General features: G+C 37.3%; 5 protein-coding genes across 5 annotated transcripts; 3 read left to right on the forward strand and 2 right to left on the reverse strand.

Moving 5' to 3' along the window:
- Nucleotides 1-330: 330 nt before the first annotated feature.
- GCK72_025912 (uncharacterized protein) lies at nt 331-8,183 on the reverse strand (the record flags this gene model as incomplete). The annotated part of the gene is made up of 10 exons (XM_053736551.1): nt 331-464; nt 553-712; nt 765-868; nt 1,481-1,626; nt 1,897-1,961; nt 2,008-2,142; nt 3,690-3,768; nt 4,355-4,442; nt 5,315-5,462; nt 8,094-8,183. 10 exons carry the CDS (start codon nt 8,181-8,183, stop codon nt 331-333), a joined length of 1,149 nt encoding a protein of 382 aa, XP_053580117.1.
- Nucleotides 7,882-9,661, forward strand: GCK72_025913 (uncharacterized protein; the record flags this gene model as incomplete). Its single annotated transcript, XM_003099981.2, has 7 exons — nt 7,882-7,980; nt 8,040-8,309; nt 8,360-8,593; nt 8,716-8,898; nt 8,954-9,154; nt 9,209-9,409; nt 9,584-9,661. The coding sequence occupies 7 exons, from the start codon at nt 7,882-7,884 to the stop codon at nt 9,659-9,661; spliced, it is 1,266 nt and encodes a 421-aa protein (XP_003100029.2).
- Nucleotides 9,662-10,023: 362 nt separating this feature from the next.
- Nucleotides 10,024-13,535, reverse strand: GCK72_025914 (uncharacterized protein; the record flags this gene model as incomplete). Its single annotated transcript, XM_003099943.2, has 15 exons — nt 10,024-10,178; nt 10,231-10,386; nt 10,431-10,529; nt 10,732-10,811; nt 10,896-11,062; nt 11,345-11,451; nt 11,504-11,627; nt 11,681-11,809; nt 11,862-12,031; nt 12,075-12,237; nt 12,280-12,404; nt 12,450-12,564; nt 12,705-12,788; nt 13,096-13,251; nt 13,422-13,535. The coding sequence occupies 15 exons, from the start codon at nt 13,533-13,535 to the stop codon at nt 10,024-10,026; spliced, it is 1,944 nt and encodes a 647-aa protein (XP_003099991.2).
- A 2,265-nt stretch (nt 13,536-15,800) lies between these two features.
- GCK72_025915 (uncharacterized protein) lies at nt 15,801-20,507 on the forward strand (the record flags this gene model as incomplete). Its single annotated transcript, XM_003099988.2, has 10 exons — nt 15,801-15,906; nt 16,566-16,684; nt 17,104-17,324; nt 17,526-17,640; nt 17,874-17,972; nt 18,024-18,107; nt 18,301-18,456; nt 18,507-18,586; nt 18,869-19,202; nt 20,253-20,507. 10 exons carry the CDS (start codon nt 15,801-15,803, stop codon nt 20,505-20,507), a joined length of 1,569 nt encoding a protein of 522 aa, XP_003100036.2.
- A 547-nt stretch (nt 20,508-21,054) lies between these two features.
- GCK72_025916 (uncharacterized protein) lies at nt 21,055-24,019 on the forward strand (the record flags this gene model as incomplete). The annotated part of the gene is made up of 10 exons (XM_003099925.2): nt 21,055-21,167; nt 21,219-21,311; nt 21,354-21,460; nt 21,510-21,614; nt 21,675-21,799; nt 21,843-21,966; nt 22,021-22,204; nt 22,302-22,413; nt 22,465-22,591; nt 23,727-24,019. 10 exons carry the CDS (start codon nt 21,055-21,057, stop codon nt 24,017-24,019), a joined length of 1,383 nt encoding a protein of 460 aa, XP_003099973.2.
- Nucleotides 24,020-24,307: the final 288 nt, after the last annotated feature.

A 24,307-nucleotide genomic window follows, 5' to 3' on the forward strand; every position in this document is an offset into this window, starting at 1 on the left:
TATTATCATTATTCACGCCTTTTAAAGTTTGATTATTTGATATTGATTTTCAGTTTGAGTATTTTTCTGATTTCGTAGTAATCGAAAACTTTTAGTTATTTTTCACAACTGTAGTATTTGGTCCCTCGGTTTAATCTTTCGCTGTTCTTCCATTCGAATGTTTAAAAAAAAAAAAACATATACATATTCATCATCCAATTTATTCTAAGAAAAATTATTCTCCCTTTTCTTCAAAAAAAAGAAAACTACACAAAGGCACTCTGGAACAAAAAATACACATAAATCAATCACACGGAGCAGTGGCTGAGAGAAACTATTCTTGTCTTTCGTTTAAGCCAACGTCACTTTCTGCCCAACTCTTGTATCCACTTCAGATTTTTTTGGTTTTGGCGTCGAGTCACAGAATACTGTCTCAATGGCGGTCATGTCGATGGCAACGTCATCCTCTTCAAGTCCGTCTTCTTCTGAAATTGTTCTAGGTTGCTGGGAAAAGAGGGATAGAGAATGTAAACTTAGCAAAATCCTACAGTATCACTCATCCTTCTTACATACCTTGAGCAATTTTCCTAGCATTATGGAATTGTGCATTTGTAAACAACAACTGTATATCTGCTCCACTCCATCCCTCGGTTTTCCTTGATAACTCCTCAAAATCGATGTCCATCACCCGAAGTTTTTTGGTGAGAACCTTCATGATTTCCAGGCGTTCATCCTAAAGAAGTTTCCCAGTTTTTTAAAACTTTGATACAATTTGAATACTGTACCTGTGCAGGGTGTCCGCAATAGACGTGATGGTCGAATCTGCCAGGTCTTAGAAGCGCGTCATCGATAAGGTCGATTCTGCTGGTGCACCCAAGAATGATAACACCTGGAACATAGGTTTGATATTACTAAGCTTATTTCGCGTGAGTGTGAGAAGAATTACTGTAGCTTTTCATACAGTACCGGCCAGAAAAATATCATATTTTACCCTTTTCAGTTGAAAATGTCCAACTTTGAGAGTGTGTCATAGTAAAACAATCTTTCCCATCAAGTAAATTTTTATGGATGAAACATATCATAATTAGAGCTCCGCTTTTGTAGTTAACGTTTTTTTTCCATTTCGTAGAGAGTTATAGTAATTTTAAGTGGACAGCTCAAAAATCGCACTATTTCGCACTGAAATGATTTGATTTGAGGGAAAATTTACATTTTTGACATGTAACTTGCTAGGGAGCGTCCGTACAAAAAAGTTGACAACTACATACATTGTCTGTTTTTTCCATAAAAAACTATTTTGTGAGCCAGTTAGTTTTACCATGACGCAATATCAAAGTTTGGCATTTTCAACTGAAAAAGACAAAATATGACATCTTTCTGGCCGATATTGTTGCTCAATTTTCCATTTCATTTTCCATCAATAATTTTTGATTTCCACCCCGTTTCATCAAGTTCTACTCTGTATTTTGTCTTTTTTTTCTCACTCTTCCCCATTTCAAACCTTTCATTCCTCCTTCTGCTCCATCCAACTCGGTGAGCAATTGATTGACGACCCTATCCGTCACTCCTGTCGAGTCGTGCCCTCGTTTTGGTGTCAATGAGTCGAGCTCATCGAAGAAAAGAATGCACGGAGCACACGAGCGAGCTCTGAAATTGGAGAAAGGGGAGTGATGTGAAAAAATGAAAGGGGGGGGGGGAAGGCAAAGGGGAAAAAGGAAGGTTTATTTTTTTGGGGAAAAGAGGAGGTTTAGTGCATGTCATTTTGTTTCGAATTATTCTGCATTTTGATGTTTTCAATTCGTGTCACTTTGTAGGACAAAATGAGGAAAGATGATGTGATGGAATTTAATAATAGATAGAACCTAGTGAAGATGGTACCTTATTTCAATAAACCCCATTTCATCTTCACAAACTTACTTTTCAAAAACCAATCGCACATTCTCTTCACTTGCACCAATATACTTGGAAAGTAGTTCAGGACCCTGTAACCATCAATTATCCTTCATTCCCATTGGTTCATGCACTCACTTTTACATTAACCACGCTGAATTTGGAGTTGGAAATAGTGGCGTTCGCTAGGAGTGTCTTTCCGCATCCACTTGGTCCATGAAGTAGGATTCCTTTGCTCACAGGGATTCCGACAGATTCGAATAGTTGCGGGTACTGTAATATTGTTTATAAATTTTTGAATTAAGGTGTTCTCACTATGGAAGGTTGTAGAATCAATTTGGAGTTATGAAACGTGGCGTATATAATTAGAAAGCTGAGAAAACGGCGATTTCAAATATATGTTTTAATTTTGCCCTAAAGGCATGTATTTGAGAAAAACAAGGAAAATGTTTGGTGAAACAGAAAATTATTACCGTTTTAACACGCGGAAATTTCAAAATAATTGTGTTTCAGAAAGGTAAGGGTTTGACATTTTTCAGAACCGACCTTGTTTTTCTCGCAGACCAATCCTTGAGGGCAAAAACTAAATATATCATTGGAATCAGCGTTTTCTCAACTCTCCAATGATTTTGGCCACGTACCATAAATCAAAACTGACTCCATGATCTTCCCTAGTTTATTTGGTTTTCTGTGATTTTCTGAACCCCAATCCAGTAGTATAAGAGCGCTGACTACCGTAATCCAATTCACGACCTTTTTTTCTCATTATTTTACGATCAACCCACCTTTTTTTCATTTAAAAAAATGAGATATTGAATCCACATTTTATGAGCCATATAAACGAAAAAGTTTATAGGTGGCGTTTTGATATTCAAAATGGAAAAAAAAAAGTTTTGGGACCAATAAAACTGGGGGGTGATGTCATTTTTGCCTCCGAGTACTTTCCAGTCAAAATAATGGTACTAAACTATTTTGACATTTCTATGTTCAAGTTAGCTATTAAAAAGTGTTCGATGTCGGTGGGAATGTGCTCAAAAATTCTGATATTTTCCAGCCTATGACAAATTTGTAAATATTGTTGCATCTAGTCGTGCGATGTTCGACGTGGGAATGAAAAAGTTTCATTTTTTTGTGGTGAAAAATCTCAAGAAACTTTTCTTGATCAGTTTTCCAGCACTATTTGAAAACTACCATACCCCTTTGTTAGTCCCCTGGTCTCAAAATTTTCTAATTTTCCACTATGTTTTCTCTGAAACTCTCCACTCTCCATCATGTTCTACAACAAAATGTTGTGTTTTGTGTCTGTAGGCAACGTGTAAGAACATAAATCTCGTCTCAACTTTGGCTCCGCCCATAGCAACCCTGGCACAAGCTCCGCCCACCAAGCGTCCGTCTCAGCCTACCAGAATTTGGTGGTGTCATTCAAGCTCCTTGTCTTCTCCTCTCGGGAAAATTCCGAGAAGACAAAATCAAATTTCCTTTACTTTTTTTGCTCGTTTTGTTTCCTCTTTAGGGTGGTGCCAAAAAGGAATTCATTAGAAGAAACAACACATGTTCTTAGTATTCTCGAAATGCAAACAATTGCACTATTGAAGTGGTGGGAGGCCAATGAGAACGGTGAGTGATGATCGTTCTAGTGTTCTTGAATTTTTTAACGCGAACATTATTAAACTAGGATTAGTATATATAAATATGTGTAGGATAGAGTGAAAACTAAAACTATCGTAATCCCAAGTACCGTAGTCTACCTTAGTCTACCAGGCCCTACCGTAATCCGTAGTCTGTACCGTAGCATCGTAGGTATCCTACCGTAGTCTTACCTTTTTCGGCCAGATAATGACGCGCTCGAGTAATTTTTTTTGTTCGAACATGCCGCCGACATCCTCCAGTGTTGGGAGACTGCAAAAAATTTTATTAATTTTCTTTCAATTTTTTTTTTCATTATTGCTCGTTTTTCACTACAGCTTCTGAAAAATTATCATCACCATGAAATACTTGAAAGTTTTTTCCTGACTATCAGCCTATTCTATTTTTGTCACAGGCTTAAATTTGCTAAACCAAAGTTTGCCGTTTCTCATGTTGACTCATGGTGAGAACATGTTTTCTTTTTCTCAGAAGTGACAAAGCGTCTCTTATTCATTCGGAAACATTTTCTCACTGTTACATGCTATGTTGATCTGACCAACCACACAGTAAACCATTCTTCTTTTTCTTTGAGCGACGGTTCGAGAAAAGATCACCAACAAAGATATCACAAGATTTCTGTGTAAATGACCTTCTTTTCTCTCTTATTTTGCAGAAGACACCCACTGCAAATCTTGGACTACTTTTGCACTTTTTCTGAACGGTTTTGTATAAAATGGTGTGAGATTTGATAAGAAATGTGTGTGATCTGTTTGATTTTTTGAGACTTTCGATTCAAATTTCTTAGTGTTAGATGAAAAGAATAAAGGTCGTCCCGAAAAAGTTGATAAGAATATCTTACACTTGATCATCCTCTATCTTGCCAATCTTTCCGGCCACGAAACATTCAAACGCTTTCTCGACATCCACTCGTTTGACGTATTTGGTATCTGGAATAGGGAGAAAATTCGGTAATAGGTAAGTACTGTCTACATGATAGGTAGTAGAATGCATTAGTACCTTTTTTCAGTATTCGGGTACTGTAACAAGAAAGGTCTATAAACTTAACTGATGACTGTTTTGACCACACTATTCCATTTTTGAAATTAGAACCAGATTGATCCTGCTGGAGATCTAGATTCAGGCTTTTTTACACTTCTCCTACTTTTTGGTTTTACGCTTTGCTGAGCCTTTACTTGGTCTGTAGCAGGTTTTATTTGATTTTAATTGCATTATGAAATCATTAAGGCCACAATAGCCTGTAGTGAAGTTTATAGTCAAAATTAATTCCATCACCCACGGTATTACCTAATAAGACTGGTACTGTGTCTACTAAATTTGACTGAAGGTGTTTGCACTATCTACGGAAGGTCATGGAGTCTGTATAGAAAAATATGTCGCGACCTATTTTATTGGAAAGCTGAGAAAACTTTGGTTTCAAATATAAAAACAGTTTTTCCCTGGAGGCTTAGTATTTGAGAAGAACTGGTCAAAGTTTGTACTGTTGGCAGGTTTTACGCCAGGATGGTAATGACGTGCCAACGGTTCAAACTTTGACTTGATTTTTCTCGAATACTAGGCTCGAGGAAAAAAACTGAATATAAATTTGGAATAAGCGTTTTCTCAGCTTTCCATTAATATAGGTGCCGCCCCATGTCTCTACACAGACCCCACGAGTTTCCTTAGTAAGATCCATTGCTTCCTTGCGGCCGTTCGTATTATTTTCCTCCCAAGTCAGTCGCCTGATACTTGGTATCTTTTAAAAATCTGCCCCCATTCTTTCTCTATATCTTTCCCTTCATCCCCCCCCCTATTCTCTTACCACGAATTGCGCATTCCACATTGATACTGGTCGCCAACTTCTCGATTTCACTGAAGGTGTAGCCATCTGATTTCTGTACAATCTCGGTGATTACGTCAGAAGACTCGGGTGTTTCTAAATACGTCTCGAAGATTTCACGACGGTCTTCCTGGAAAATGGATATATACATATACATATGTATATGAATTGTATAGCCTAAATGTAGCCTCCTAGATTTTTTGAAAATTTTTGATAGGTGTCGGAAATTGTGTCATGTAATCACAAAAAGGATCAAGGTGATCAGGTATCTAACCCAGTTCTTGCTTGCATATTTGGAACATGTTCTCTGTGAACTTTGGTCAAAATAATTGTCACAAATCTCAAAAACTGTGATTTTCTCATCTTGTTCTCTACACTCGTCAATTTCTTTTTCTCTTTTCTCTCATTTTCCTTCACCATCTTATTCAAGTTCAGGTTCATTGCGAAACCAAAACAAGGAGATCAAATCAAGTTTCTGACCATTCTCCTTCCCTCCGAAATGTTCTTGTAAAACTAAAGTACAAAGTGATTGCGTAGGCGCCTTGTCCCAAGAAAAAAGCGGGCGGTTCAATTCCTTCGCCTCTCCAAGTTTTCTCATCTCGCCATTTTGACCAACCAGACAGGCCACCATCTCGATCATTATTGCCGTTTGCCTTTCTGTGACGATGTTTCGAAGAAAAGAAGAAGTTCTTTTATTAGCCAGGTAGTACAATGTGACGTCGCTGATTAGGTAAGTAAAAGAATTTTCTTGAGAGAATGGTTTGGTGCTCAAGCTGGATACTGTTATTCAAGCAATATGTTTTGTTGCCTACTTGCTATGCGTGGCTTACAGCTTTTAAAGTTTATTGGTTCAAATTGACTAGAGAAGATCATGGTGTCAGTTTGGAGATGTGGGTCGTGACCTATACCATTGGAAAGCTGAGAAAACACTGGCTTCAAATATATATTCAGTTTCAGCCCTCGAGGCCTGGTAATCAAAAAAAAGGTCAAAAGATTGGAAGATAAAAATTATTACCTTTTGAAATTGCAAAAAATGCACACATATGTATTTCGTGTATCAGAATAGTAATAATTCGACATTTTTTGGAACTTTGACCTTGTTTTTCACAAATACCAGTATTTGCGGACAAAAATTGATAATAGATTTGGAATCAGCGTATTCTAAGCTTTTCAATGATATGAGTCACGTCTCATAACTTCGCACTGACTCCATGACCTTCTTTAGTGAGATAAAATAGTTCAAAAGTTCAAAATCCCAACTTTCAATTTTCAAACAGTTTGAAAATAGCCAATTTTCATTGTTTCAATCCACGAACTTCAGTTTTTATTGCATAACTTGGATAAAGATGTTTTTTTTAATTTCATGAGTTGATAACTAGCAGTTGAATTCAACGTTAAAAAAATGTTTTCTACAAAAAAGTTCTCCCAAAACCATTAAAATCAAAATAACTAAAAACAAATAGTAACGGAACTAAAATATATTCCATCTCCCAGGGTTTTCTCCGATCCGCATGTTACTCTACGTTAATAAGAACACAAATCCACCCAGCTACCTAATCTTATGCTTCAATAGGCCAGTTCTCGTTAGCTAATTGGTGTGTCTCGCAATACCGGCCCGAGACCGCCCAAAAGGTGGCGGGAAATATGGTCAGATTCATTCTCGCCAACAATCTCGCCCTCTTTTTTATTTCCCCGCTACGATTCTCGCCTCCCCTCTTCAAACTGTCCGGTCCTCTTGTCCATGCCCCCCTCTTTTCTACCTTTCCCCCCTATTCCATATCTATCCAATTCTCAATCTATCTCTAAACGAGGTCATCTCTCTTCTCTCTTTCATTCCCTTTACTGCCAGAGAATATCCTCTGTAGTTAGAAGAGACCGGACGGAAAAAGGTGTTGTATGCCCTAATCCTCTTCCCGCCATTCTCCATCCCGGACCGCTTACAATACTATTTACACAGATTTTGTGTGTATGTATGTATGTGGTGTTCGGAAATGGGTGTACCGAGTCTGAACTAATCAGAAGAAAATGAAAATTTTCGAATGGAAAATAGAAAAATAGCACTTACTGATAAACGCCCAGCCCATCCCCACAAACAATTTCCCAAAAACTTCCATTGTAATATTTGACTTCGTCAAAGTTTTCTTGTTTTGTCGTCCACCCTGTCGCTACTGATCTACTAACAGTACCTGACTCATGTGATAGACATGTTACGTCAGTTGGTACGTCACAGATGTTCCCCTTTTTTTGTTGCCATTATTTAGATTCTTTATCTCAGCTAACTTGAGAGTATTGCATTCCGTGATCTGATTACTTCTTAATTTAATCTCTCATATTTTCAATGATTACCTCCCTCTTTTCCTTCATTTTTCTCTTTTTCACTCTTTTTTACTCTTTTTTACTTCAGAACTTGCAACAACTCAATCAAATCTAATTAATTTTCAGTGTCAGTGCATACTCTGAAAACTTGGGCTTACTTTTTGACTAACTTGTCAAAGCTATCAACAAGATCGGTGTTGCATTTTGAATTTGAAGAAAAAAAGAAAAAAAAGATGGCGCGTCGCTCTCCATTCGGTTTGCCACTTAATGATGAAGCTAAGCAACTGGTGAATGATGTTCGTCTCCGTATTGGGCAGCCAATCCATCCAAATGTGAGTTTCATATTTTATCGACTATTATGCCTATAATTTTAAAAAAAAACTATTTTCAGTTCAACACCGATTTCAATGTCTACCGCTTCATCATGGCCGCTGAGCGTACTCACCGTAAAGAGCGTGATGTCATCAAGTACGCTGCGCTTGCTCTTAACAACCATCTCCGCTACCGCAAAGCTTTGAACCTTGACGTCGAGCATATTCCATCATTCGATGACAACCCAATATTTCAAAAGAAGCTTATGCCACGTGGAGAGATTCTGACAAAGACCGACGCCCAGAATCGTTTGTTGTGGTACATCGAGTATGCAACAATCACTGTGGAGGTTATCGTTAAAATGAAAGTTCCCCGAACCAAAAATATAGTTTTTTTTAGAGCATTGCTCACTCAATCCGTAGTTCGGAGGCGTGCAAGTTTCAATTCCTGCAGTTTGAGCACATGCTCCGAAAGGTTATGGAGCAAGAGGAGCGTACCGGGCGCTTGAGTTCTCTCCGTCATATTGTCAACATGGATGGATATGAGATCAATCCATTCACCATGGTCTTCGTCACCAGCGGAACCTTGGCATACTACTCCCAACTCTTCCACTTCGAGAACTATCCAGAATTGGTGAGATACACCACTATTAGACCATAGAACTTAGCTAACCTAGCCTACCATAATGACATAATTATAATGCATCCTTCTGCCCCCGTCTCGTGCTAATTCAAGCAAGAAAACCAGTTTTCTAGGTAACACCAACGGACATTGTCAACATTGCCAAATGGATTCACGTTCCGTACAAAATTGCGAAGGCAATGATGCCGACTGGTTTCTCAGAGAAATTCCGTCTCCACGACAGACACTTCCTTGAGACACTCCTCGAGGATATTGATGTTAATGACATTCCAGTTAGCCTCGGTGGCAATGATACGGTTTGTTGGAGGATTTATTTTGCAGGTTATGAAATAACATCATTGGCACTTTCAGGAGATCAAATTCACTGATGCCATCAAAATCGACCCAAACAACTACTGGCGAGTGGATAACGCAGACTTGATCGATGCCCTCGAAGGATTCCATGTTGGAGCTCGCAAGAGCAGAATCGTCTCTATCAATGTCACCACCGCCAGAGAGCTCAAATGGTACTTTTCGACAGATGGAGATATCTACTTTGGAGTTTTCTTTGAGGTAAATTACCCTGGTAGTAAAATTTAAAATGTAAGAAAAAATTCTTGTTTTCAGGGAGACGCCACCAACAACAATGTCGAGCAAGTTGAGCCAAACCTTGACAACATGGATATGGTGTACCCATGGTTGAAAATCACAGCCAAGTTAGTTCACGAAATCGATCATGTCAACTTGAACCGAGTGGGAAGATACCATGTTGTCTTCTGTAACAAGCACTCCTGGATCCATCGGCGGTGTGTGCAGTTTTATGGACAGGTGAGGAGAGGGTTTTGACCAAAAATAGTGTGTAGTCTTCTTAGTAAATTGAGGTATTTTTGAGAGGGTCCGTCACCTGAGTACCAGAGAGAATCAAAAAGTCAATTGTTTTCGAAAAAACAAATAGTCGAAGAGTGGTAATGGAACAAAAAACCTAAATACTCTAATTTTCAGATTCTCGACGACACCGACAACTCATACAAACGCCTTTACACTGATGGAACAATGTCGTCAGCCGACCGAATAATCTAAGACCCGATATATAGATATTTGGAAAATGTTTATTTTTACCTCACACTATTTTGACTTCTAAAACTCCAAAAAAAAATTTAAAATGGAAAAAAATCCAAAAAAAAACTTTTCTCCCGATTTTTTTTCTGCCATCCCATCCTGTCTGTTCGTCCCAAAAACGTTTTGTCATTTTTTTTTCATTATTTTACTATTATTTTTCCATCTTTTCTCGCTTCACATATTTTTTTCTTGCTTGTCGAAAAAAAAACCCGCTGTCTGATAAAACATATGTTATTTGGATTTCGGAGTTTGAGGATTGTTAGTTTCAGAATTTTTCAGATTTTTTTTCACTCCTGGATAGCAATAAACTCCCCGGATACCAATCAACTCACTTTTGTCAATGGTCCCAACTCGATTTTGCGGGAAACAATTGGTCTCGCTCGCATCACCTGTTCCACAAATCCGTCGTTTAATGTTGAGAACCTTTGAGCTACAAGCACCACACTCACACCAGTTGTTCGCAGTTTTTGGCTGAACACTGAAAGGAAAAGAAATGATAAAAATAATGTTTTTGAATTTTGATTTGATACCTGATACAACTTTTTCCATTGCAAGATGCCTCTGTTCTTGGTCGATTCGTGGTAAGATGACATCAAAATCATCCAGAAATAGACAAGATGGTTTTTTGACGTCTAATTCTTGTATGGTATCGTTCAGAAGTTTTTCAATAACCTCAGCGGATCTTCCTAAAAGAAAAAAATCAGGAATGTTTGAAAAAATTTTGTCATACCTTTCAGCAGAGCGCAGGGTATCAATTTGCAAAAAGTGACGGATGAATTATAGGAGAGGCGGCGAGCCAGCTTTTTGATGAATGTAGTTTTTCCAGATCCTGTTACAAGATGTAGAAAGCATTGTCAAGGCCCGGGTACTGGTGCCAAAAGTCAAAATTTAAATTTTTTTTCGAAAAAGCCAAATGTTTTACTGTTTTTCAGAGTTAGAAAAAAATAGGTTCATTTTTTGAAGCCGGGCCTTGACAAGTATGGTATAATGTCAATTACGTCAGATTCCAATCACTCCATTTCTATTCTTACCATTCCCTCCTAACACCAACACATGTTGTCTTCCATCCCGACAGACTTTGTCCAATTCAGATAGCATTTTCGAGTGGCGTCTGAAAAGAAGAACGAAACACCAATGCAGGTAGTTGAGTTTGGTTTCAGGACTAGAATAACAGAATAAGAAAAAGAAGACAAACCCAATTTGTACGAAATCCTCGTTCTGGACTAAACCGAAGTTTTCAACGTTGCTTATTTCAGGTTTTTGAGTGGGAGGAGAGCTTTCTGAGGACTCTGACTCGTCTAGACGTCGGCGGCGCGTTCTTGATCCCAACTCACTGAACTTTTGCTTGGAGTCTGTGATTTTCTGGAACGAAAAATGGAAAATTTTTCAGTTTTTCTCTCAATGACATACATAATTTCAAGTACCGTCTGGAGAGTACTTGATACTGATTAGCTCAAATTTCATGGTTTTTGACATAACAATTTTGTCTGTTTCCCACACGTCACTTTTCAGTATATTTATGGGTATTCTTTCTCAACACTGCTTTTTTAAAAATATTTTCCAGTAATCTTAATCTGATACTACATGTCAAAAAAAATATGAATCTTCTTGGGCAATCCAGATCGGGAAAAATGACACGCCTACCTTATAAATCAACTCAGTGGTAACCTCCAACAAGAAACATGTGCTTTCGGTGACCCGCTTGACTAGTCCTTTGATATTTGGTAGTATTTTCACACGGATGATTTTATCTGGAATTTTTATTTTTATTTTTATTCATAAACAGTTCTGTAATAATTTTACCATCTAGTGCCACATCAAGCTCTTTTCCTTCAACAGATAGTAAAATAGGGTTTCCATGACATTCTGCTTGTAATGCTTTCGTCATAATGTCTTTCATTGCATATTCCTCAATCCAAAGAAGTGTCTGTAAACATTTTTTATTCAAAACACCTGTCGAAATCCCTTTACTAATCCCACATCTTTCTCCATCATCACTTCACAATATCTCAATGTGCAAATCCGCATCTCAGGCACCCCAAGTATTTTCACATTCACATACGGCTCCAAACTGCCGCTTCCGTCAACACAATGTTGGCGATTGGCAAGCTGCAAAATACTTTTGTTTTGTTTTTTACTCTTTTCTTCTTTTTTTCTAGACCTGCAGTGAATCGAACATGTGGGCCAGCGAGTTATTCAACACATCATCATTTTTCTTCAAGTTGCTGAAGGTTGTGCGATGAAGATAGAAAAATTGAGTGTGCTCCTGGAGTTCAGATCTACCAAATGATTTGATCTCAATTATTCCATGCTCGGGGTAGGGACAGGTATCTGGAAGTTATGAATTAAATAAAAATTTATAACAAATCACTACCTTTCCCCTCTATATATATTGTGTTCTTGTCAATCCTGTCTATATCCGTCTTAATCCACGACTCCACAATTTTTCTTGGTAACACTCTTCCAATCATCGGAATTTTTTCCAAATTTATCACGTAATTTGATAGAAACCCATGAGTACTGAGATCTTGAACAATCTAAATGTGATTTTTTTTGGTTTTAATTATATTTACACTTACATTAGACACTTTTTTAGCCATTACAGCTTTTTCATCACTTTGAGATCCTTCGGTAACCGTCTGGACGTGTAATTCGGTTTCATTAGTCAAAATAACAGGGTTATTGGTAGCTGGTACTATGTTTACTGAAAAATTCTGAATTTTTTTCACCCAAGATGGTAAAAACTCACAAATCCGAAATTGCACATAAACCCCGGGACTCAGAAAATGAGGGATAATCATATTTTGTGAAACCAATCGGATTTGATTGAGAAACTCATTCTCAATGGACGCTTGGGACTGGGCCTGCAAAGAAAATAGACAAAATCGTTCATTTATTCATTCACTTCAATTTCCGGTCGTGTTTTTCTTTATTCTTCCACAAAAACACTCCTTTTCCCTTCACCCCTCCTTCACTCCTCCACCTTTTCAACCCATTTACTCACAATGACAGAATAGTCGTTGTCGGTCCGTGGGGCCACCTCGATATACGAACAATAGGTTTTGCTTTCGGTTTTTTCAAGGATTACCTGCAATAATATGTTCTTTTATTATTTTGGGTCGAATCTTATGATCTCCAACATCACTTTTGTTTTTATTAGACGATCGGATAAAAGTGAACACTTTGAATGCGTCTTAATGCCTTAACGTCATCCTCCTTTTTTTCCTAATCTCTATATTCGTTTGACTAATACTTTCCCTTTTAACTTATCATATAATATAATTCCTATTGAATCCCTCCAAATAATTTTGAGAAGAAATTCATTCCCTTCCCACAATTCTCAAATTACACCTTTCCCCCGTCCCCCTCCTTTCCAATTCTACACTTTTCATTACCTCCTGTCTCTCCTGGAAACCTGAGACCTCCGCGAAGACGGAATTGACAAAAACATTAGTGAATGGTAATTGACCGAATAGTTGGAGATCACAGAAGATGTTCGGATTCTCACAGCTTCTCATTCGAAAACTTCCGAGTGGTGGGCCATTGAATTTCTGGAATATTATACGGTTTTAATATGATTTTTTTTTGTTTTGAGGAAGGTTTTGAAACATGAAACTTTTACATAATTATAATAATTAAACATTTCATTCTAACCCGCCATCTGCTTCAGTCCGCATCTGCCAACAAAGCTTTCATTCCACCCTTCCCCATTTTCTCTTACCTCGTTGACCGATGACAAATCATTAGTGGCATTGATGGCTGTCAACAGTTTTGCATAGCCAAAGCAATTACTCAGCGAATGAAAGCTGACAAAAGCCGGATAGCTTTGATTCATCGTTCGCCTTTCCCTCGTTTATTTTCTTGTCGATTTCCAATTTCGCCGTCGTTGTCCTATTTCCTTCTATCCGTTTTGGGGTGAAAGGTTTCCTGGCTGGAAAGTGATATTCATATTTTTTATTAGACATATTTCTGAGTAAGTTTGTTGGAAAAAACTAGATTTTAATTAATTATGGAGTTATTCAGGTCATGTAAATTTTAATACACGTCTATTTTTTTACAAATCTTAGTTTCCCGTAGGGCTAACATAATTGTTCCCTTTTTTCAATTTTTCGACAAGCATATGTAGCAAAACTGTTAAAAAAAGACGCAAAATGTAAGCAATGGGGATAAATATGTTAAAAATACATTTTCCACCGTGTGAATGAAGTAAAATATGTATTGAAAAATACATTTGGCTATAAAGAAAATTTTCTCATTTGAAGTTTTTTCTCACATTTGAAAAAAAAGTGTTCTATTAAATTCAAATATACATGCAAAACTTTCAGAACGCTATAAAAACTCAAAACCAATACCAAAAAAATGTCCTTAATAATGCAATACCGTCCATGTTGAAGGACACACTGTCTTATCAGCAGTGGTCTCATCTGTTTTGATGCTACGCTGTAGTTAGCCTCTGGCGTAGTAGTAATAGTAGAAGTGACCTCATTTTTTAATTCAGATAATGATTTTTTTCAGATATAACTTTGATAGATAACTTGTGTGACTGAAAGATCCGTTGTTCTTGTCTGTGACCATGATAACAAAAAAAAATTTAGGCCAGTGTCGTCATTTTGAAACAGAATCGGGGAGTGTGCAGTTCATTATCAGTTTTTATTTGCCATGTAACTTTCTGTATTGCTTTTTTCATTTTCGGTTTTTTAAGTTGACCACTCCCTTCGAAGAAGCTTAAAATCGAATTTTTGTGTTTTTAGTAGTTTTACTTCCATTTATATAGTTTTCTTTTTAAATCCTGTTCAAATTAAAAAAAAACTTCACTTCAGTTTTCGCGCGGATTAACTGCGGCGTTTCGACAAAATCGTTGATTTTTCAAACTTTAATATTTGAGATTGAAAACCAATACGTTATTTTTGTTATTTTTCAGTTTGTTGACAACCATCCAAGTTTGTTTAAGCAAGTTTGAGATTTCAGTATTTTCTAAACGCACTCTGAGAAATAACAAAAAATACCAACAATTTCAAAATCCCGCTTTTTCTACTTATCCAAACTTCCACATTTTGAAATACCTTCTCGAATCGAGGCCAACCATAAGCTTTCACTAGAAAATGGTCTGTGCAGTTTTGGATGATGGTGTTTGCGTACTTCCTTTCTTCTTGCAACCGGCCCCGCAAGAAGAAAAGGAAAATAAAGGGAATTGAGAGAGAGAGGGAGACAGCTGCAGTAGTCTCAGGGCAAGTGGTCGCGCTCCGTCTCTTCATCTCCAATGATCTTTTTGGATCTTTTCTCCCTTCGTTCACACAGCATACACACACACACCACCACCCCAACCTCCCAGTGCGTCTTCGTTTCTTTCCCCGTACATACCATTTACACAATAATGTCATTTTGCCTGTAATTTGCTTCCTTTTCTTCTACACTCCCAACGTCTCATCTTCGTCACCACCACCACTACCACCACTAATCCTCCTTCATTGATTTTCTTTTTGAATTGTTTGATGAGAACGGTTTTGAGGTGTACCCTTTTGTTTGGTCTGACCTTTCTTTAGTGGTCCGCAGCAAAGGTTGTTACGGAAGGGACGAGAGGTAAATAGATTAGATCCGCGTGTCTATTTTTGGAGTCTTAACCTTAGTAAAGCGTAAGTGGACTAGCTTGAAACACTATTTAGTAGTTTTTACACCACAATTAGGTATCTCAATAGAAATAGTTTATTTTATATATAAATAACCACGTTCGCTCAAAAAATCTAATATTAATTAGCTTATTTTGTAGAGAACACTTTTTTTTTCATTTTTTAATGTCAAACAATAAATCAAGTACAGTTTTTATAATACATGCTAGGCAAAACTTTTATTTTTAGTTCTCCTTTGTCATCTGTTTTTCAAAACTAACTCATTTCTAGCTCTGCAAAAACTGGTCCCCTCCATTTTTTTCTGTTTTTTCTCACGCTCAAAAACTTTTCCTCCGCTAATACCTTCTTTCGTTTTTTTTCCTCTTTTTTCTTCTTTCAAGCAAAAAAAACCAACGGCTTATTTTCTCATGTTTGACTTCTCCCATTTGTTTTTACACCAAAACTTTCAAATTTTTGCAGGTGTTGGCCAAACTATGGGTCAGATAGCCAGTGTGTTCCGGGGGAGGAACACACACGTACGGGGAAGTTCGCACGATGAAGAAGATCCCGAAGCACAAATGACGTTCTCCAATGCGGCTGGTTAGTTTTTGTGGTTTTTTTGAGAAAAAAAGTGGTTAGAAAGAGAAAATGAAACATATTGAAGTGGTTTTGATGAAAGAAAGATATTATATGAAGTAGTTTTCCGTAGTTATTGCGAAATTCTTGCAGCTTATTGTGAGGGAGATTCTCAATTTTTGTCGAAGAAGAAACTTTGAGCTTCCTCTGCTAAAAAAAAGTTAGGGAATACATGTCATAGAGTTGTCATCAAACGAACAACATGTACAATTTGTCATTCTTGAAAAAAGTTATAAAAAAGATGAAAAGAACGTTTGAACAAGGAAGTCACGTCTCATACGGCTAGACTTGCAAAAAATCGGCCGGCCCTTCTGCCCAGTCCGGTCCTGTCGCCCCGTAGTCAAAAATGTGAACAATTTTATCACGAAATTTTTGAAAATTTTTTATCGGAAGTTGTCAAAAATCTTATGTAAGCTTGAGATTTTACCGATATTCAAAAACGTAGTCAAAATTTCAACTTTTGTCACTTATTGAAATGCCTAGCACGTATATTTTTTTTAATACGTTTTCTGAAATGATCACACCCTAGAATATGCAAATTTTGATAGTGCAGCTAGCTTTTTTCACAATTACTTCTCAATTTCAATAATTTTCAACAGCTCCATAAATTTCTAACATTTCAGGTTCCTACTTCGGCACCCACTTCCTCATGTGCGGCTGCAAGTTCGAAATGGCACGACCCGAGGCCTACCTATTCGGAGAGAATAGCGATTTGGATCAGCTAGGCTCCAAAGCACTTGGCGTGAGTTTTTCTTATGAGTTGGATAAAATACATGAGGAGTCCCTAGCCAAAAATGTCAGAAAAATGATATCTTTAAGTTTTGACCCAAAAACTCACATTTCACACTTCAAATGCAACTAAATAGGTAATGAAGTGAAAACTTGAGGTGGAAGAAACAAAAATACTTCCTATAGCGATTTTTATAGCAGAAAAATAGGAGATGAAGAAGAACATGCCGCAGTTAGTCGATAATGTTCTCTCTCGAATGCTCAAATTCAGTCACGAGAGATGGGTGTGGTTATTTTCTATTCTGACTGAATAGCTAACCACGGCGACATACATACGACTACATTTATCCGCTTTTAAGCACATTTGTTCTCTGTGACTATAGCAATTCTAGCATAGGCATCTGAAACAATGACTCATTCTGGTTTTTGCAGTTTCCCTATCCACCTGGACCACTTGGAAACGATGAAATCCGACCGCTCAACCTACTCGTGAACATTCGAAAGGAGTCGGTCAAATTTCAACGGGTAAAAAAGGACAATGGAGAGTTCGACACTAACTTGTATCAACTCACATTTGTTTTTGATTGTGACGTAGCATGTGCAATTCAAGTGCACTTTCACGCGAAGGAAGTGTATCATGATGGAGAAATACAGTGAGTTCTTAAAGTTGAAGAATGTTAAGAGCGTGAAAAAGCGAAATTGGAAAATTGAGAGAAGAGATGAGTGTGTCGCTTGTGTCTTTCACCCGCGGTAACCATGGAGATGGGTTTGAGGGCTTACGGGAATTAAAAACACTAGATGTGCTCTAGCTCGCGGTTGATTTTTAGAAAAGCGTTTATTTTGTAACTTTTCAGATTTTCATATCGAAACCGCCGAACTCAAAACTCTGAGACATTCCCATTCGAGATGGGTGCTGATCAAGTATTTGGTGGATATGTTTTTGATGCTTCCAGATGGGATACAAATGATGTGAGTTCATTTTCTTATTTCCTAATTTTCGGAAAACCAGACTAAGCATTTTTACTACGAATTTTCTAAAAGTTTCAAAAAATTTTGTTAAAAAATGAATACCGATTTTTGAATCCGGGCCAACGGGCCGAGCCGGACCGGCCCTATTTTTGAGAAGTCTGCTTTTCTTATTCCCTTATTTCCGGAAAACCCGTTAATCTCAATCCTTCCATCAAAATCCAATAATTCTCCAGCTTTCCTATACTTCCGGCCTCTACTATCCATTTGTCATCTCTATCACAACATCTGGCGTGGAAAGCACACAAATGCAAACAACAATGTGTACAGTAGAGGTGATCTCAAACATGAAACGTTTTTTTTTCTAACCATTTTTCCATTTTCAGACCGGAAACGATAGCAGTAAAGCGTTAGTATTGAAGCCACTACGACAGAAGATTGCATGCGACGGTGTCACCTATCTATTGCAGGTATCTTTTTTTGTCATGTCTTGTATCAAGTCGCGGTGATTAATTAGTCTTATCTTATCTTATCAAAGAGATCATGAAATCCTATTGACAAAGTGGAACATTGTAGACAGAATTGAGACATTAAATTAAACAAGATTGTTTTGTAAGAGGGGACTGGGAAAAATGGAACTTTTCTCAAGAAAATTCGTTTCAGGAAATCTTTGGAATTGAAAACAAAGCAAACGAAAGTATGGACGATGACAATGGTCTGGAATGTATTATCTGCTTATCAGATATCCGTGATACAGTAATCCTACCTTGTCGCCATTTATGTGTATGCAGTAATTGTGCGGATTCGCTGAGATACAAGGCGAGTGAACTGTTATGAGTTCACATAACTATGACAAGCTTATTTTTCAGCATAACAACTGTCCCATCTGTCGATCACCATTCCGAGCATTGATTAGGTTACGAGCACACCGACAAACGAGAAATCAGATGTAAGTATATTCAGAAGTGTTTTGAAAACGAAAATTGTTGTTGTGAATAGCTCAATTAGTGAGATGCACGAAAATCACTGGAAACGCGGCCAAAGCGCACCAGACATAATTAAAAAACACTTAAACAGTCAATTTTTCGCATTAAAAACGTTCAAAACGCGTTCACGTTGCGCTAGCCACCAAATAACATAAAATGGTTCAATTTTTACCAATAAATGCTCCAAATTAGTGAAAATATGAAAAAATCATGTAATTTCTATGACTCAGTGCTTCCATTTTCAGCTATGAAACTGTCAGTCTCGTGGAAGGTCTAAACGGATCCTTCACTCCAATACCGACTGTAATTGACCCAGTCTCCACTATCAACTCGTCAACAAGAAGAAAACGACATTCGAGTAGCCGAAGTGGGAAAGCAATGCACCAAGTGTTAACGATGGAACAGCTCGGAGATGACACTCGAGTTCAGGAATGCATAGAAATGAGTTATATGGCCAATGATAATGACGAAGAGACTGTTGAAGAGGAGGAAGTTCAGAAACCAGCAGAAAAAGAGAGAACGAGGAGTCTGGAGGAAAGTGAAGAGGGATCGAGTGGAACTAGTTCACAGCCTTTCAAAGTGAGTGAGGTGTTTTGTTCTAACTGGGAAAGGTTACCAAGCAGTTATATTATGTCTTTTATATCATTAAAACACTGAGAAGACACACACGTTAAACATATATTCAATTTTTTCTCTTGAAGTACAAGACAAATGAGGTAAATGATTGGATTGCAGGCAAGTCATAGTAGTTTTGGATTGCGAAAAACAATATTACATGCATTACTCAAAAGTTCGGTTTCCGAACACCAAACCAATTTTTTTCATTCATCGAATCAGTATTCAAGATGCTCTATCAGTTACTTTCATCAAAAATTGAGTAATGCAGTTTTGTTTTTTGCATCGCAAAATAATTCTAGCAGTGTGAACGATAATCTTGTTTTTTTTTTGAATACGAAACTGCCAGGATAAAAACTGAATGTATAACTAAAACCAGAGGGTCGTCAACTTTCCAAAGATGTATACCATATCCTATGTCGGTTGAAACTAGGTCAAAACAATCAGCTTTGAGTTTGAAAAGGTTTAAAACTTAACGTTTTTGTGTTCCCATATAGTTTCATTAAGAGAATCCAGTTCGTTCCATTTTTTCGATCAAAAATTCTGTAGAATTTCTGATTTTGCCTGGAAGACTTGGCGTATGTTATTTCACCAGGAAGATAATCCGTTAACTGGTCATTCTACTCCAGAAAAAGTATTTCTCAAGCATGCTTTCTAAAAACGAATGAAATAAAAAAGAAAATATCTAATACCTCCACCGAACCCCTTCCTCTCTCTCTCGTTTGTCTCTCTTCCCTTTTGTCTCCACCAACCTATCCGCTTCTGATCGAGCATGTTAGGTGTGCCTCGGCCCCAAGAACCATAGTTGTACGGAATGTCATTTTTCGATTACCGAAATCCGGAATCTGGAACGGAATGAAAAAACACCGGAAGTCCGGAATTTCGGATGACTTTCAAATTTCGTGCTTTCTATAGCTGTAGATGTAGGTACAAAGATAAAATGTGAACAAATATAACCAAAAATGTTTTTTACGACAGTGTGACTCCACCAATTCATAAAAATTTCTATTTCAGAAGCACCGCGACTCCTTGGACATCTCGGAATCAGAGGAAGAATCGGAACCACCACTTCCTGACAAGAAGGTCCCAGAAGACATCGACTCGGATAAAGATGAAGGTGTTGATAAAGATTCCGTAGACCCATCAGATGACGACGAGAATGGTGTAGAAGAATCGATGAGAAGAAATTCCGAAAAACGACGCTCGTTCCAATCCGGTTCCCGTAATTCTTCAAGTCAACTTCTGGAGGAGCAGCATAGAAAGAACTGAGCTTTCTCGTCGAAAGCTTCACTTTTTCATTTAAATGTTTAGTTTTTTTTCACTTTAATGGCATTTTCAAACCCCCGCGTTTTCCTGGTTCCAGTCACTCCGTGTATTTTCAAATTATGGTCATATATCTATACCGAGCATTCACCATTTTACTCATTTTATTTTATTAGCTTTTACTCTTTTATTCTTTAAGAACATCTTTCACTTTGTATCGAAACTTTATTGTGATTCATTTGAGCTCCGCGTGTGCACAAACTTTTGTCTTGTCATTATTTTACGATTTTTTTCGAAATATTTCTTTCAATCTTCATTTTAAAGGTACATCTGTGGTATATAAAACTATTGGTTGTGGTTTATTATTATTTTTTGGATTTATTTTTTGTATATTGAATGTTATGAAGTGTTTTCCATGTTTTATCATGCAAATTCTGCTGGGAATCTATATTGTCCGTTGTCAATACATCAATACATACAAAAAGTACTCTACGTGGCTCTGTTCTTTTTCCGTAACGTCAAAATTCAGGCTAAAACTCAATAATGCTAAATAATGGAGGGAAGTTATGACGCGTGGGTTGTAATTGCGTTGCTGATAGTGTTTTTCATCGCCGGTTGGATTTTCTACACTAGGCAATTGTTCAAAAACTATGAAGTGCATAATAGGTACGTTTTTATTCACGAAAAACACACGAAAACTGACAAATAGTGATTCAGACTCGTCCAATTCATATTCTCCTTCACATTTTCACTTTCATGCTCACTTTTTGAGCTGATCATCTTTGAAATTGCTGATGTACTCGACCCAACGTGAGTTTTTCACTTTGACCGGAATAATCGTCCAAATTCTAGATCCCGTCAAAAATGCTGGACCAACTGCTTGGCCATTATGCTATTCACACTGGTAGTCTTCATTCCGTTGTATATGGCATTCCTATTGATTCAAAGCATAACTTTCAGTAAGTTTCTCTGGTTACAACTTTTAAAAACTGGTTTTTATCATTTCAGTTCGATCTAAATTCCACATTCCTCTCACCTTCTTTAGTTGGTTTGTTTTTCTCTACTTCTTCTGGAAAATCGGAGATCCATTCCCGATTTTAAGTGCTAAACATGGTAAATTTTGAATTTTTTATTATTTTTAGCACATCAAGTCACAATAACTCAATTTTTCAGGAATCTTCACCATTGAACAAGTAATTTCACGTGTTGGAGTCATTGGAGTCACTGTGATGGCAGTTTTGTCTGGATTCGGAGCGGTCAACGCACCCTACACATACATGACTATATTCATGAGACCGGTAATACTGTAACCTTAGTTTTTAAGATAAATATTGCTCTCAGGTGGAAAGTATACAAGCTCAACAACTAGAAAAACGACTGACCCACGCCATGGACATGATAGTCAGCAAAAAACGGAAAATGGCAAGGAACCAGTTGGAATTAAAGAGGTTGAACTCGGATAAAGGTGAGATTCGTCAAACTTTTTCTCATAAAATTATATAAAATTACACTTTTTCAGCATCACAAGAACCATCCTTCCTGTCAAGGCTCTGGTCCAACTTCAGTGAGAGCAATAGCGAGAGCAACTTGCAATCGCAGATTTCCCGGATGGAGAGTGAGATAAAACCATTGGAGACGCTAAGCCGATACTTGTTTCTGGAGCTAGTGGAGCTGAAAAATATGTTGGATAGGGTTGCATTCAGGTGAGATAGTTTATAATAGCCAAAACGCTATAAATTAAAAAATATCGTCATTTTACCTAGCAATGACCCTGACATTATGAGAAAATTCACTTTACAGCAAAACCTTCCTCGGAATGTATTTCAACGTTCTTGGCCACTTCTTCTCTCTGTATTGCATCTGGAAGATTTTCATCTCACTAGTCAATATTGTATTTGACAGAGTAGGCAAGGTAACTGACCCATCTTGACTAAAATAACACATCGTTTTTGTTTCCTTTCAGGTGGACCCAGTCACGAGAATGATAGAGATCAGTGTGAACTACGTCGGAATTGAGATGGACGTCAGATACTGGTCGCAATACATTTCCTTCTTCTTGGTTGGAGTCATTGCGATAACTTCTGTTAGAGGTAAGCATGAATGAGAAGGAGAGAGCGAAGGATGTGATGAAATGTTGGAAAACTTAAAAGTACTGAGACTAGCTGAAAAAATGAGGAATTCAATGAGAAAACTTACTTTTATCGGAATAAAAGAAAAAAAAGAGTAAAAAAACAAAAATTCATTCTGTTGCCATAACTGAAAACTAAATAACACCAGTGAATAGTAATCTGACACAATAAAAATAAAGAAGGAAGAAATATTGTTCTAAGAATAAAACCATCTGGGTTTGAGAAAATAGCCTCAAACTTGTCACGAGCCGGCCCAGTCCAGAATCGAAAGTTTTCTCTGCCCGGCCTAGCCCACTCGGCCCCTTTTAAACCATATTTCGTACCAAAATTTTGAAAAAAAAACTTGACGTTTTTTGGATTGTTTTGGAAAAACGTCTAGTTTTAAACTGAGAGTTTAGAATGCAATAGATTTCTGAATATTTATGATAATTTAAGCAATTTTACTCTGAAATTTCGAAGAAAATTCCGTACCAACAGAAAGTTGAGCCCGGCCCGAACCGATTTCGCCAGGTCCGGACTAGCGTCAGATTTTGAATGAAGAGTTGGTAGAAAAATGAAATTATATCACGGGTTGTCACCGCTTCAAACTACAGTACCAGCCAAAGTGATATCATACTTTGCCGTTTTCAGTTGAAAATGTCCAACTTTGAGAGTGCGTCATAGTAAAACAATTTCACACACAAAGTGAACTCATTATGGATCAAACAGATCAACAGTAGAGCTCCGTTTTTGTATTTTAGAGAGTTTCAGTAATTTTTTGTAAACAGCTCAAAAATCGCTCTATTTTGCACTGAAAGGGGTCGATTAGTGGAAGAAATGACTTCCTCGATACGTAATTTGCTAGTGGGCGCATGTACAAAAAAATTGCCAACTACAAAACTTGAGTTCTTTTCTTGTTCTGTTCAATCCATCAAAAGTTATTTTGTTGGACCGTTAGTTTTACCATGACAAACTTTCAAAGTTGGACACTGTTTACTGAATAAGGCAAAATGTGATATACTTTTTGCCGGTACTGTATATATGAACTGTTTTACAAAAGCAACTTTCAAACTTTCTTCAAATCTTCAAAATATTCCATATCTTTTTCTTTTTTCAGGTCTTCTCATCACCATGGCCAAGTTTTTCGTCTCCATTTCCAACATCCGGTCATCCAACATCATTGTTCTTGGATTCGCCCAAATCATGGGAATGTACTTCGTGTCTAGTGTGCTCCTCATGCGGATGAATGTCCCACCGGAGTATCGTATCATTCTTACTAGAATCCTAGGTGATCTTCAGTTCAATTTTTATCATCGCTGGTTTGACGTCATCTTTTTGATCTCTGCAGTTACTTCCATAGCCGTTTTGAGTCTGATCAGAAAATCTGGGGACACGAGATTCCGGCATTAACTGATCCTGATTTTTTTGTTGTTATCCATGTTAAAACATATTTCTATTATTTGGGTGAATTTTATAGTTTTATCAGGTTTCTCTACATACTAGGTTATATGCCAAATCAGGTAGCTTTTCTCAAAAACGTACATTCCTTTTGATCATCAATCCCGCTTGCTCGTATGACTTCTTTTTTTTTGCCTATTAAAAATGATTTTCTGGTGTATTTTCATAATATATGGTTGTGATTTCAGTAATATAAATTATTTTGAATTATTGCGTAAAACTATACAAAGCTCTTGCAAA

Source organism: Caenorhabditis remanei, chromosome X (genome assembly GCF_010183535.1).
Source record: "Caenorhabditis remanei strain PX506 chromosome X, whole genome shotgun sequence".
Classification (NCBI taxonomy): Eukaryota; Metazoa; Nematoda; class Chromadorea; order Rhabditida; family Rhabditidae; genus Caenorhabditis; species Caenorhabditis remanei.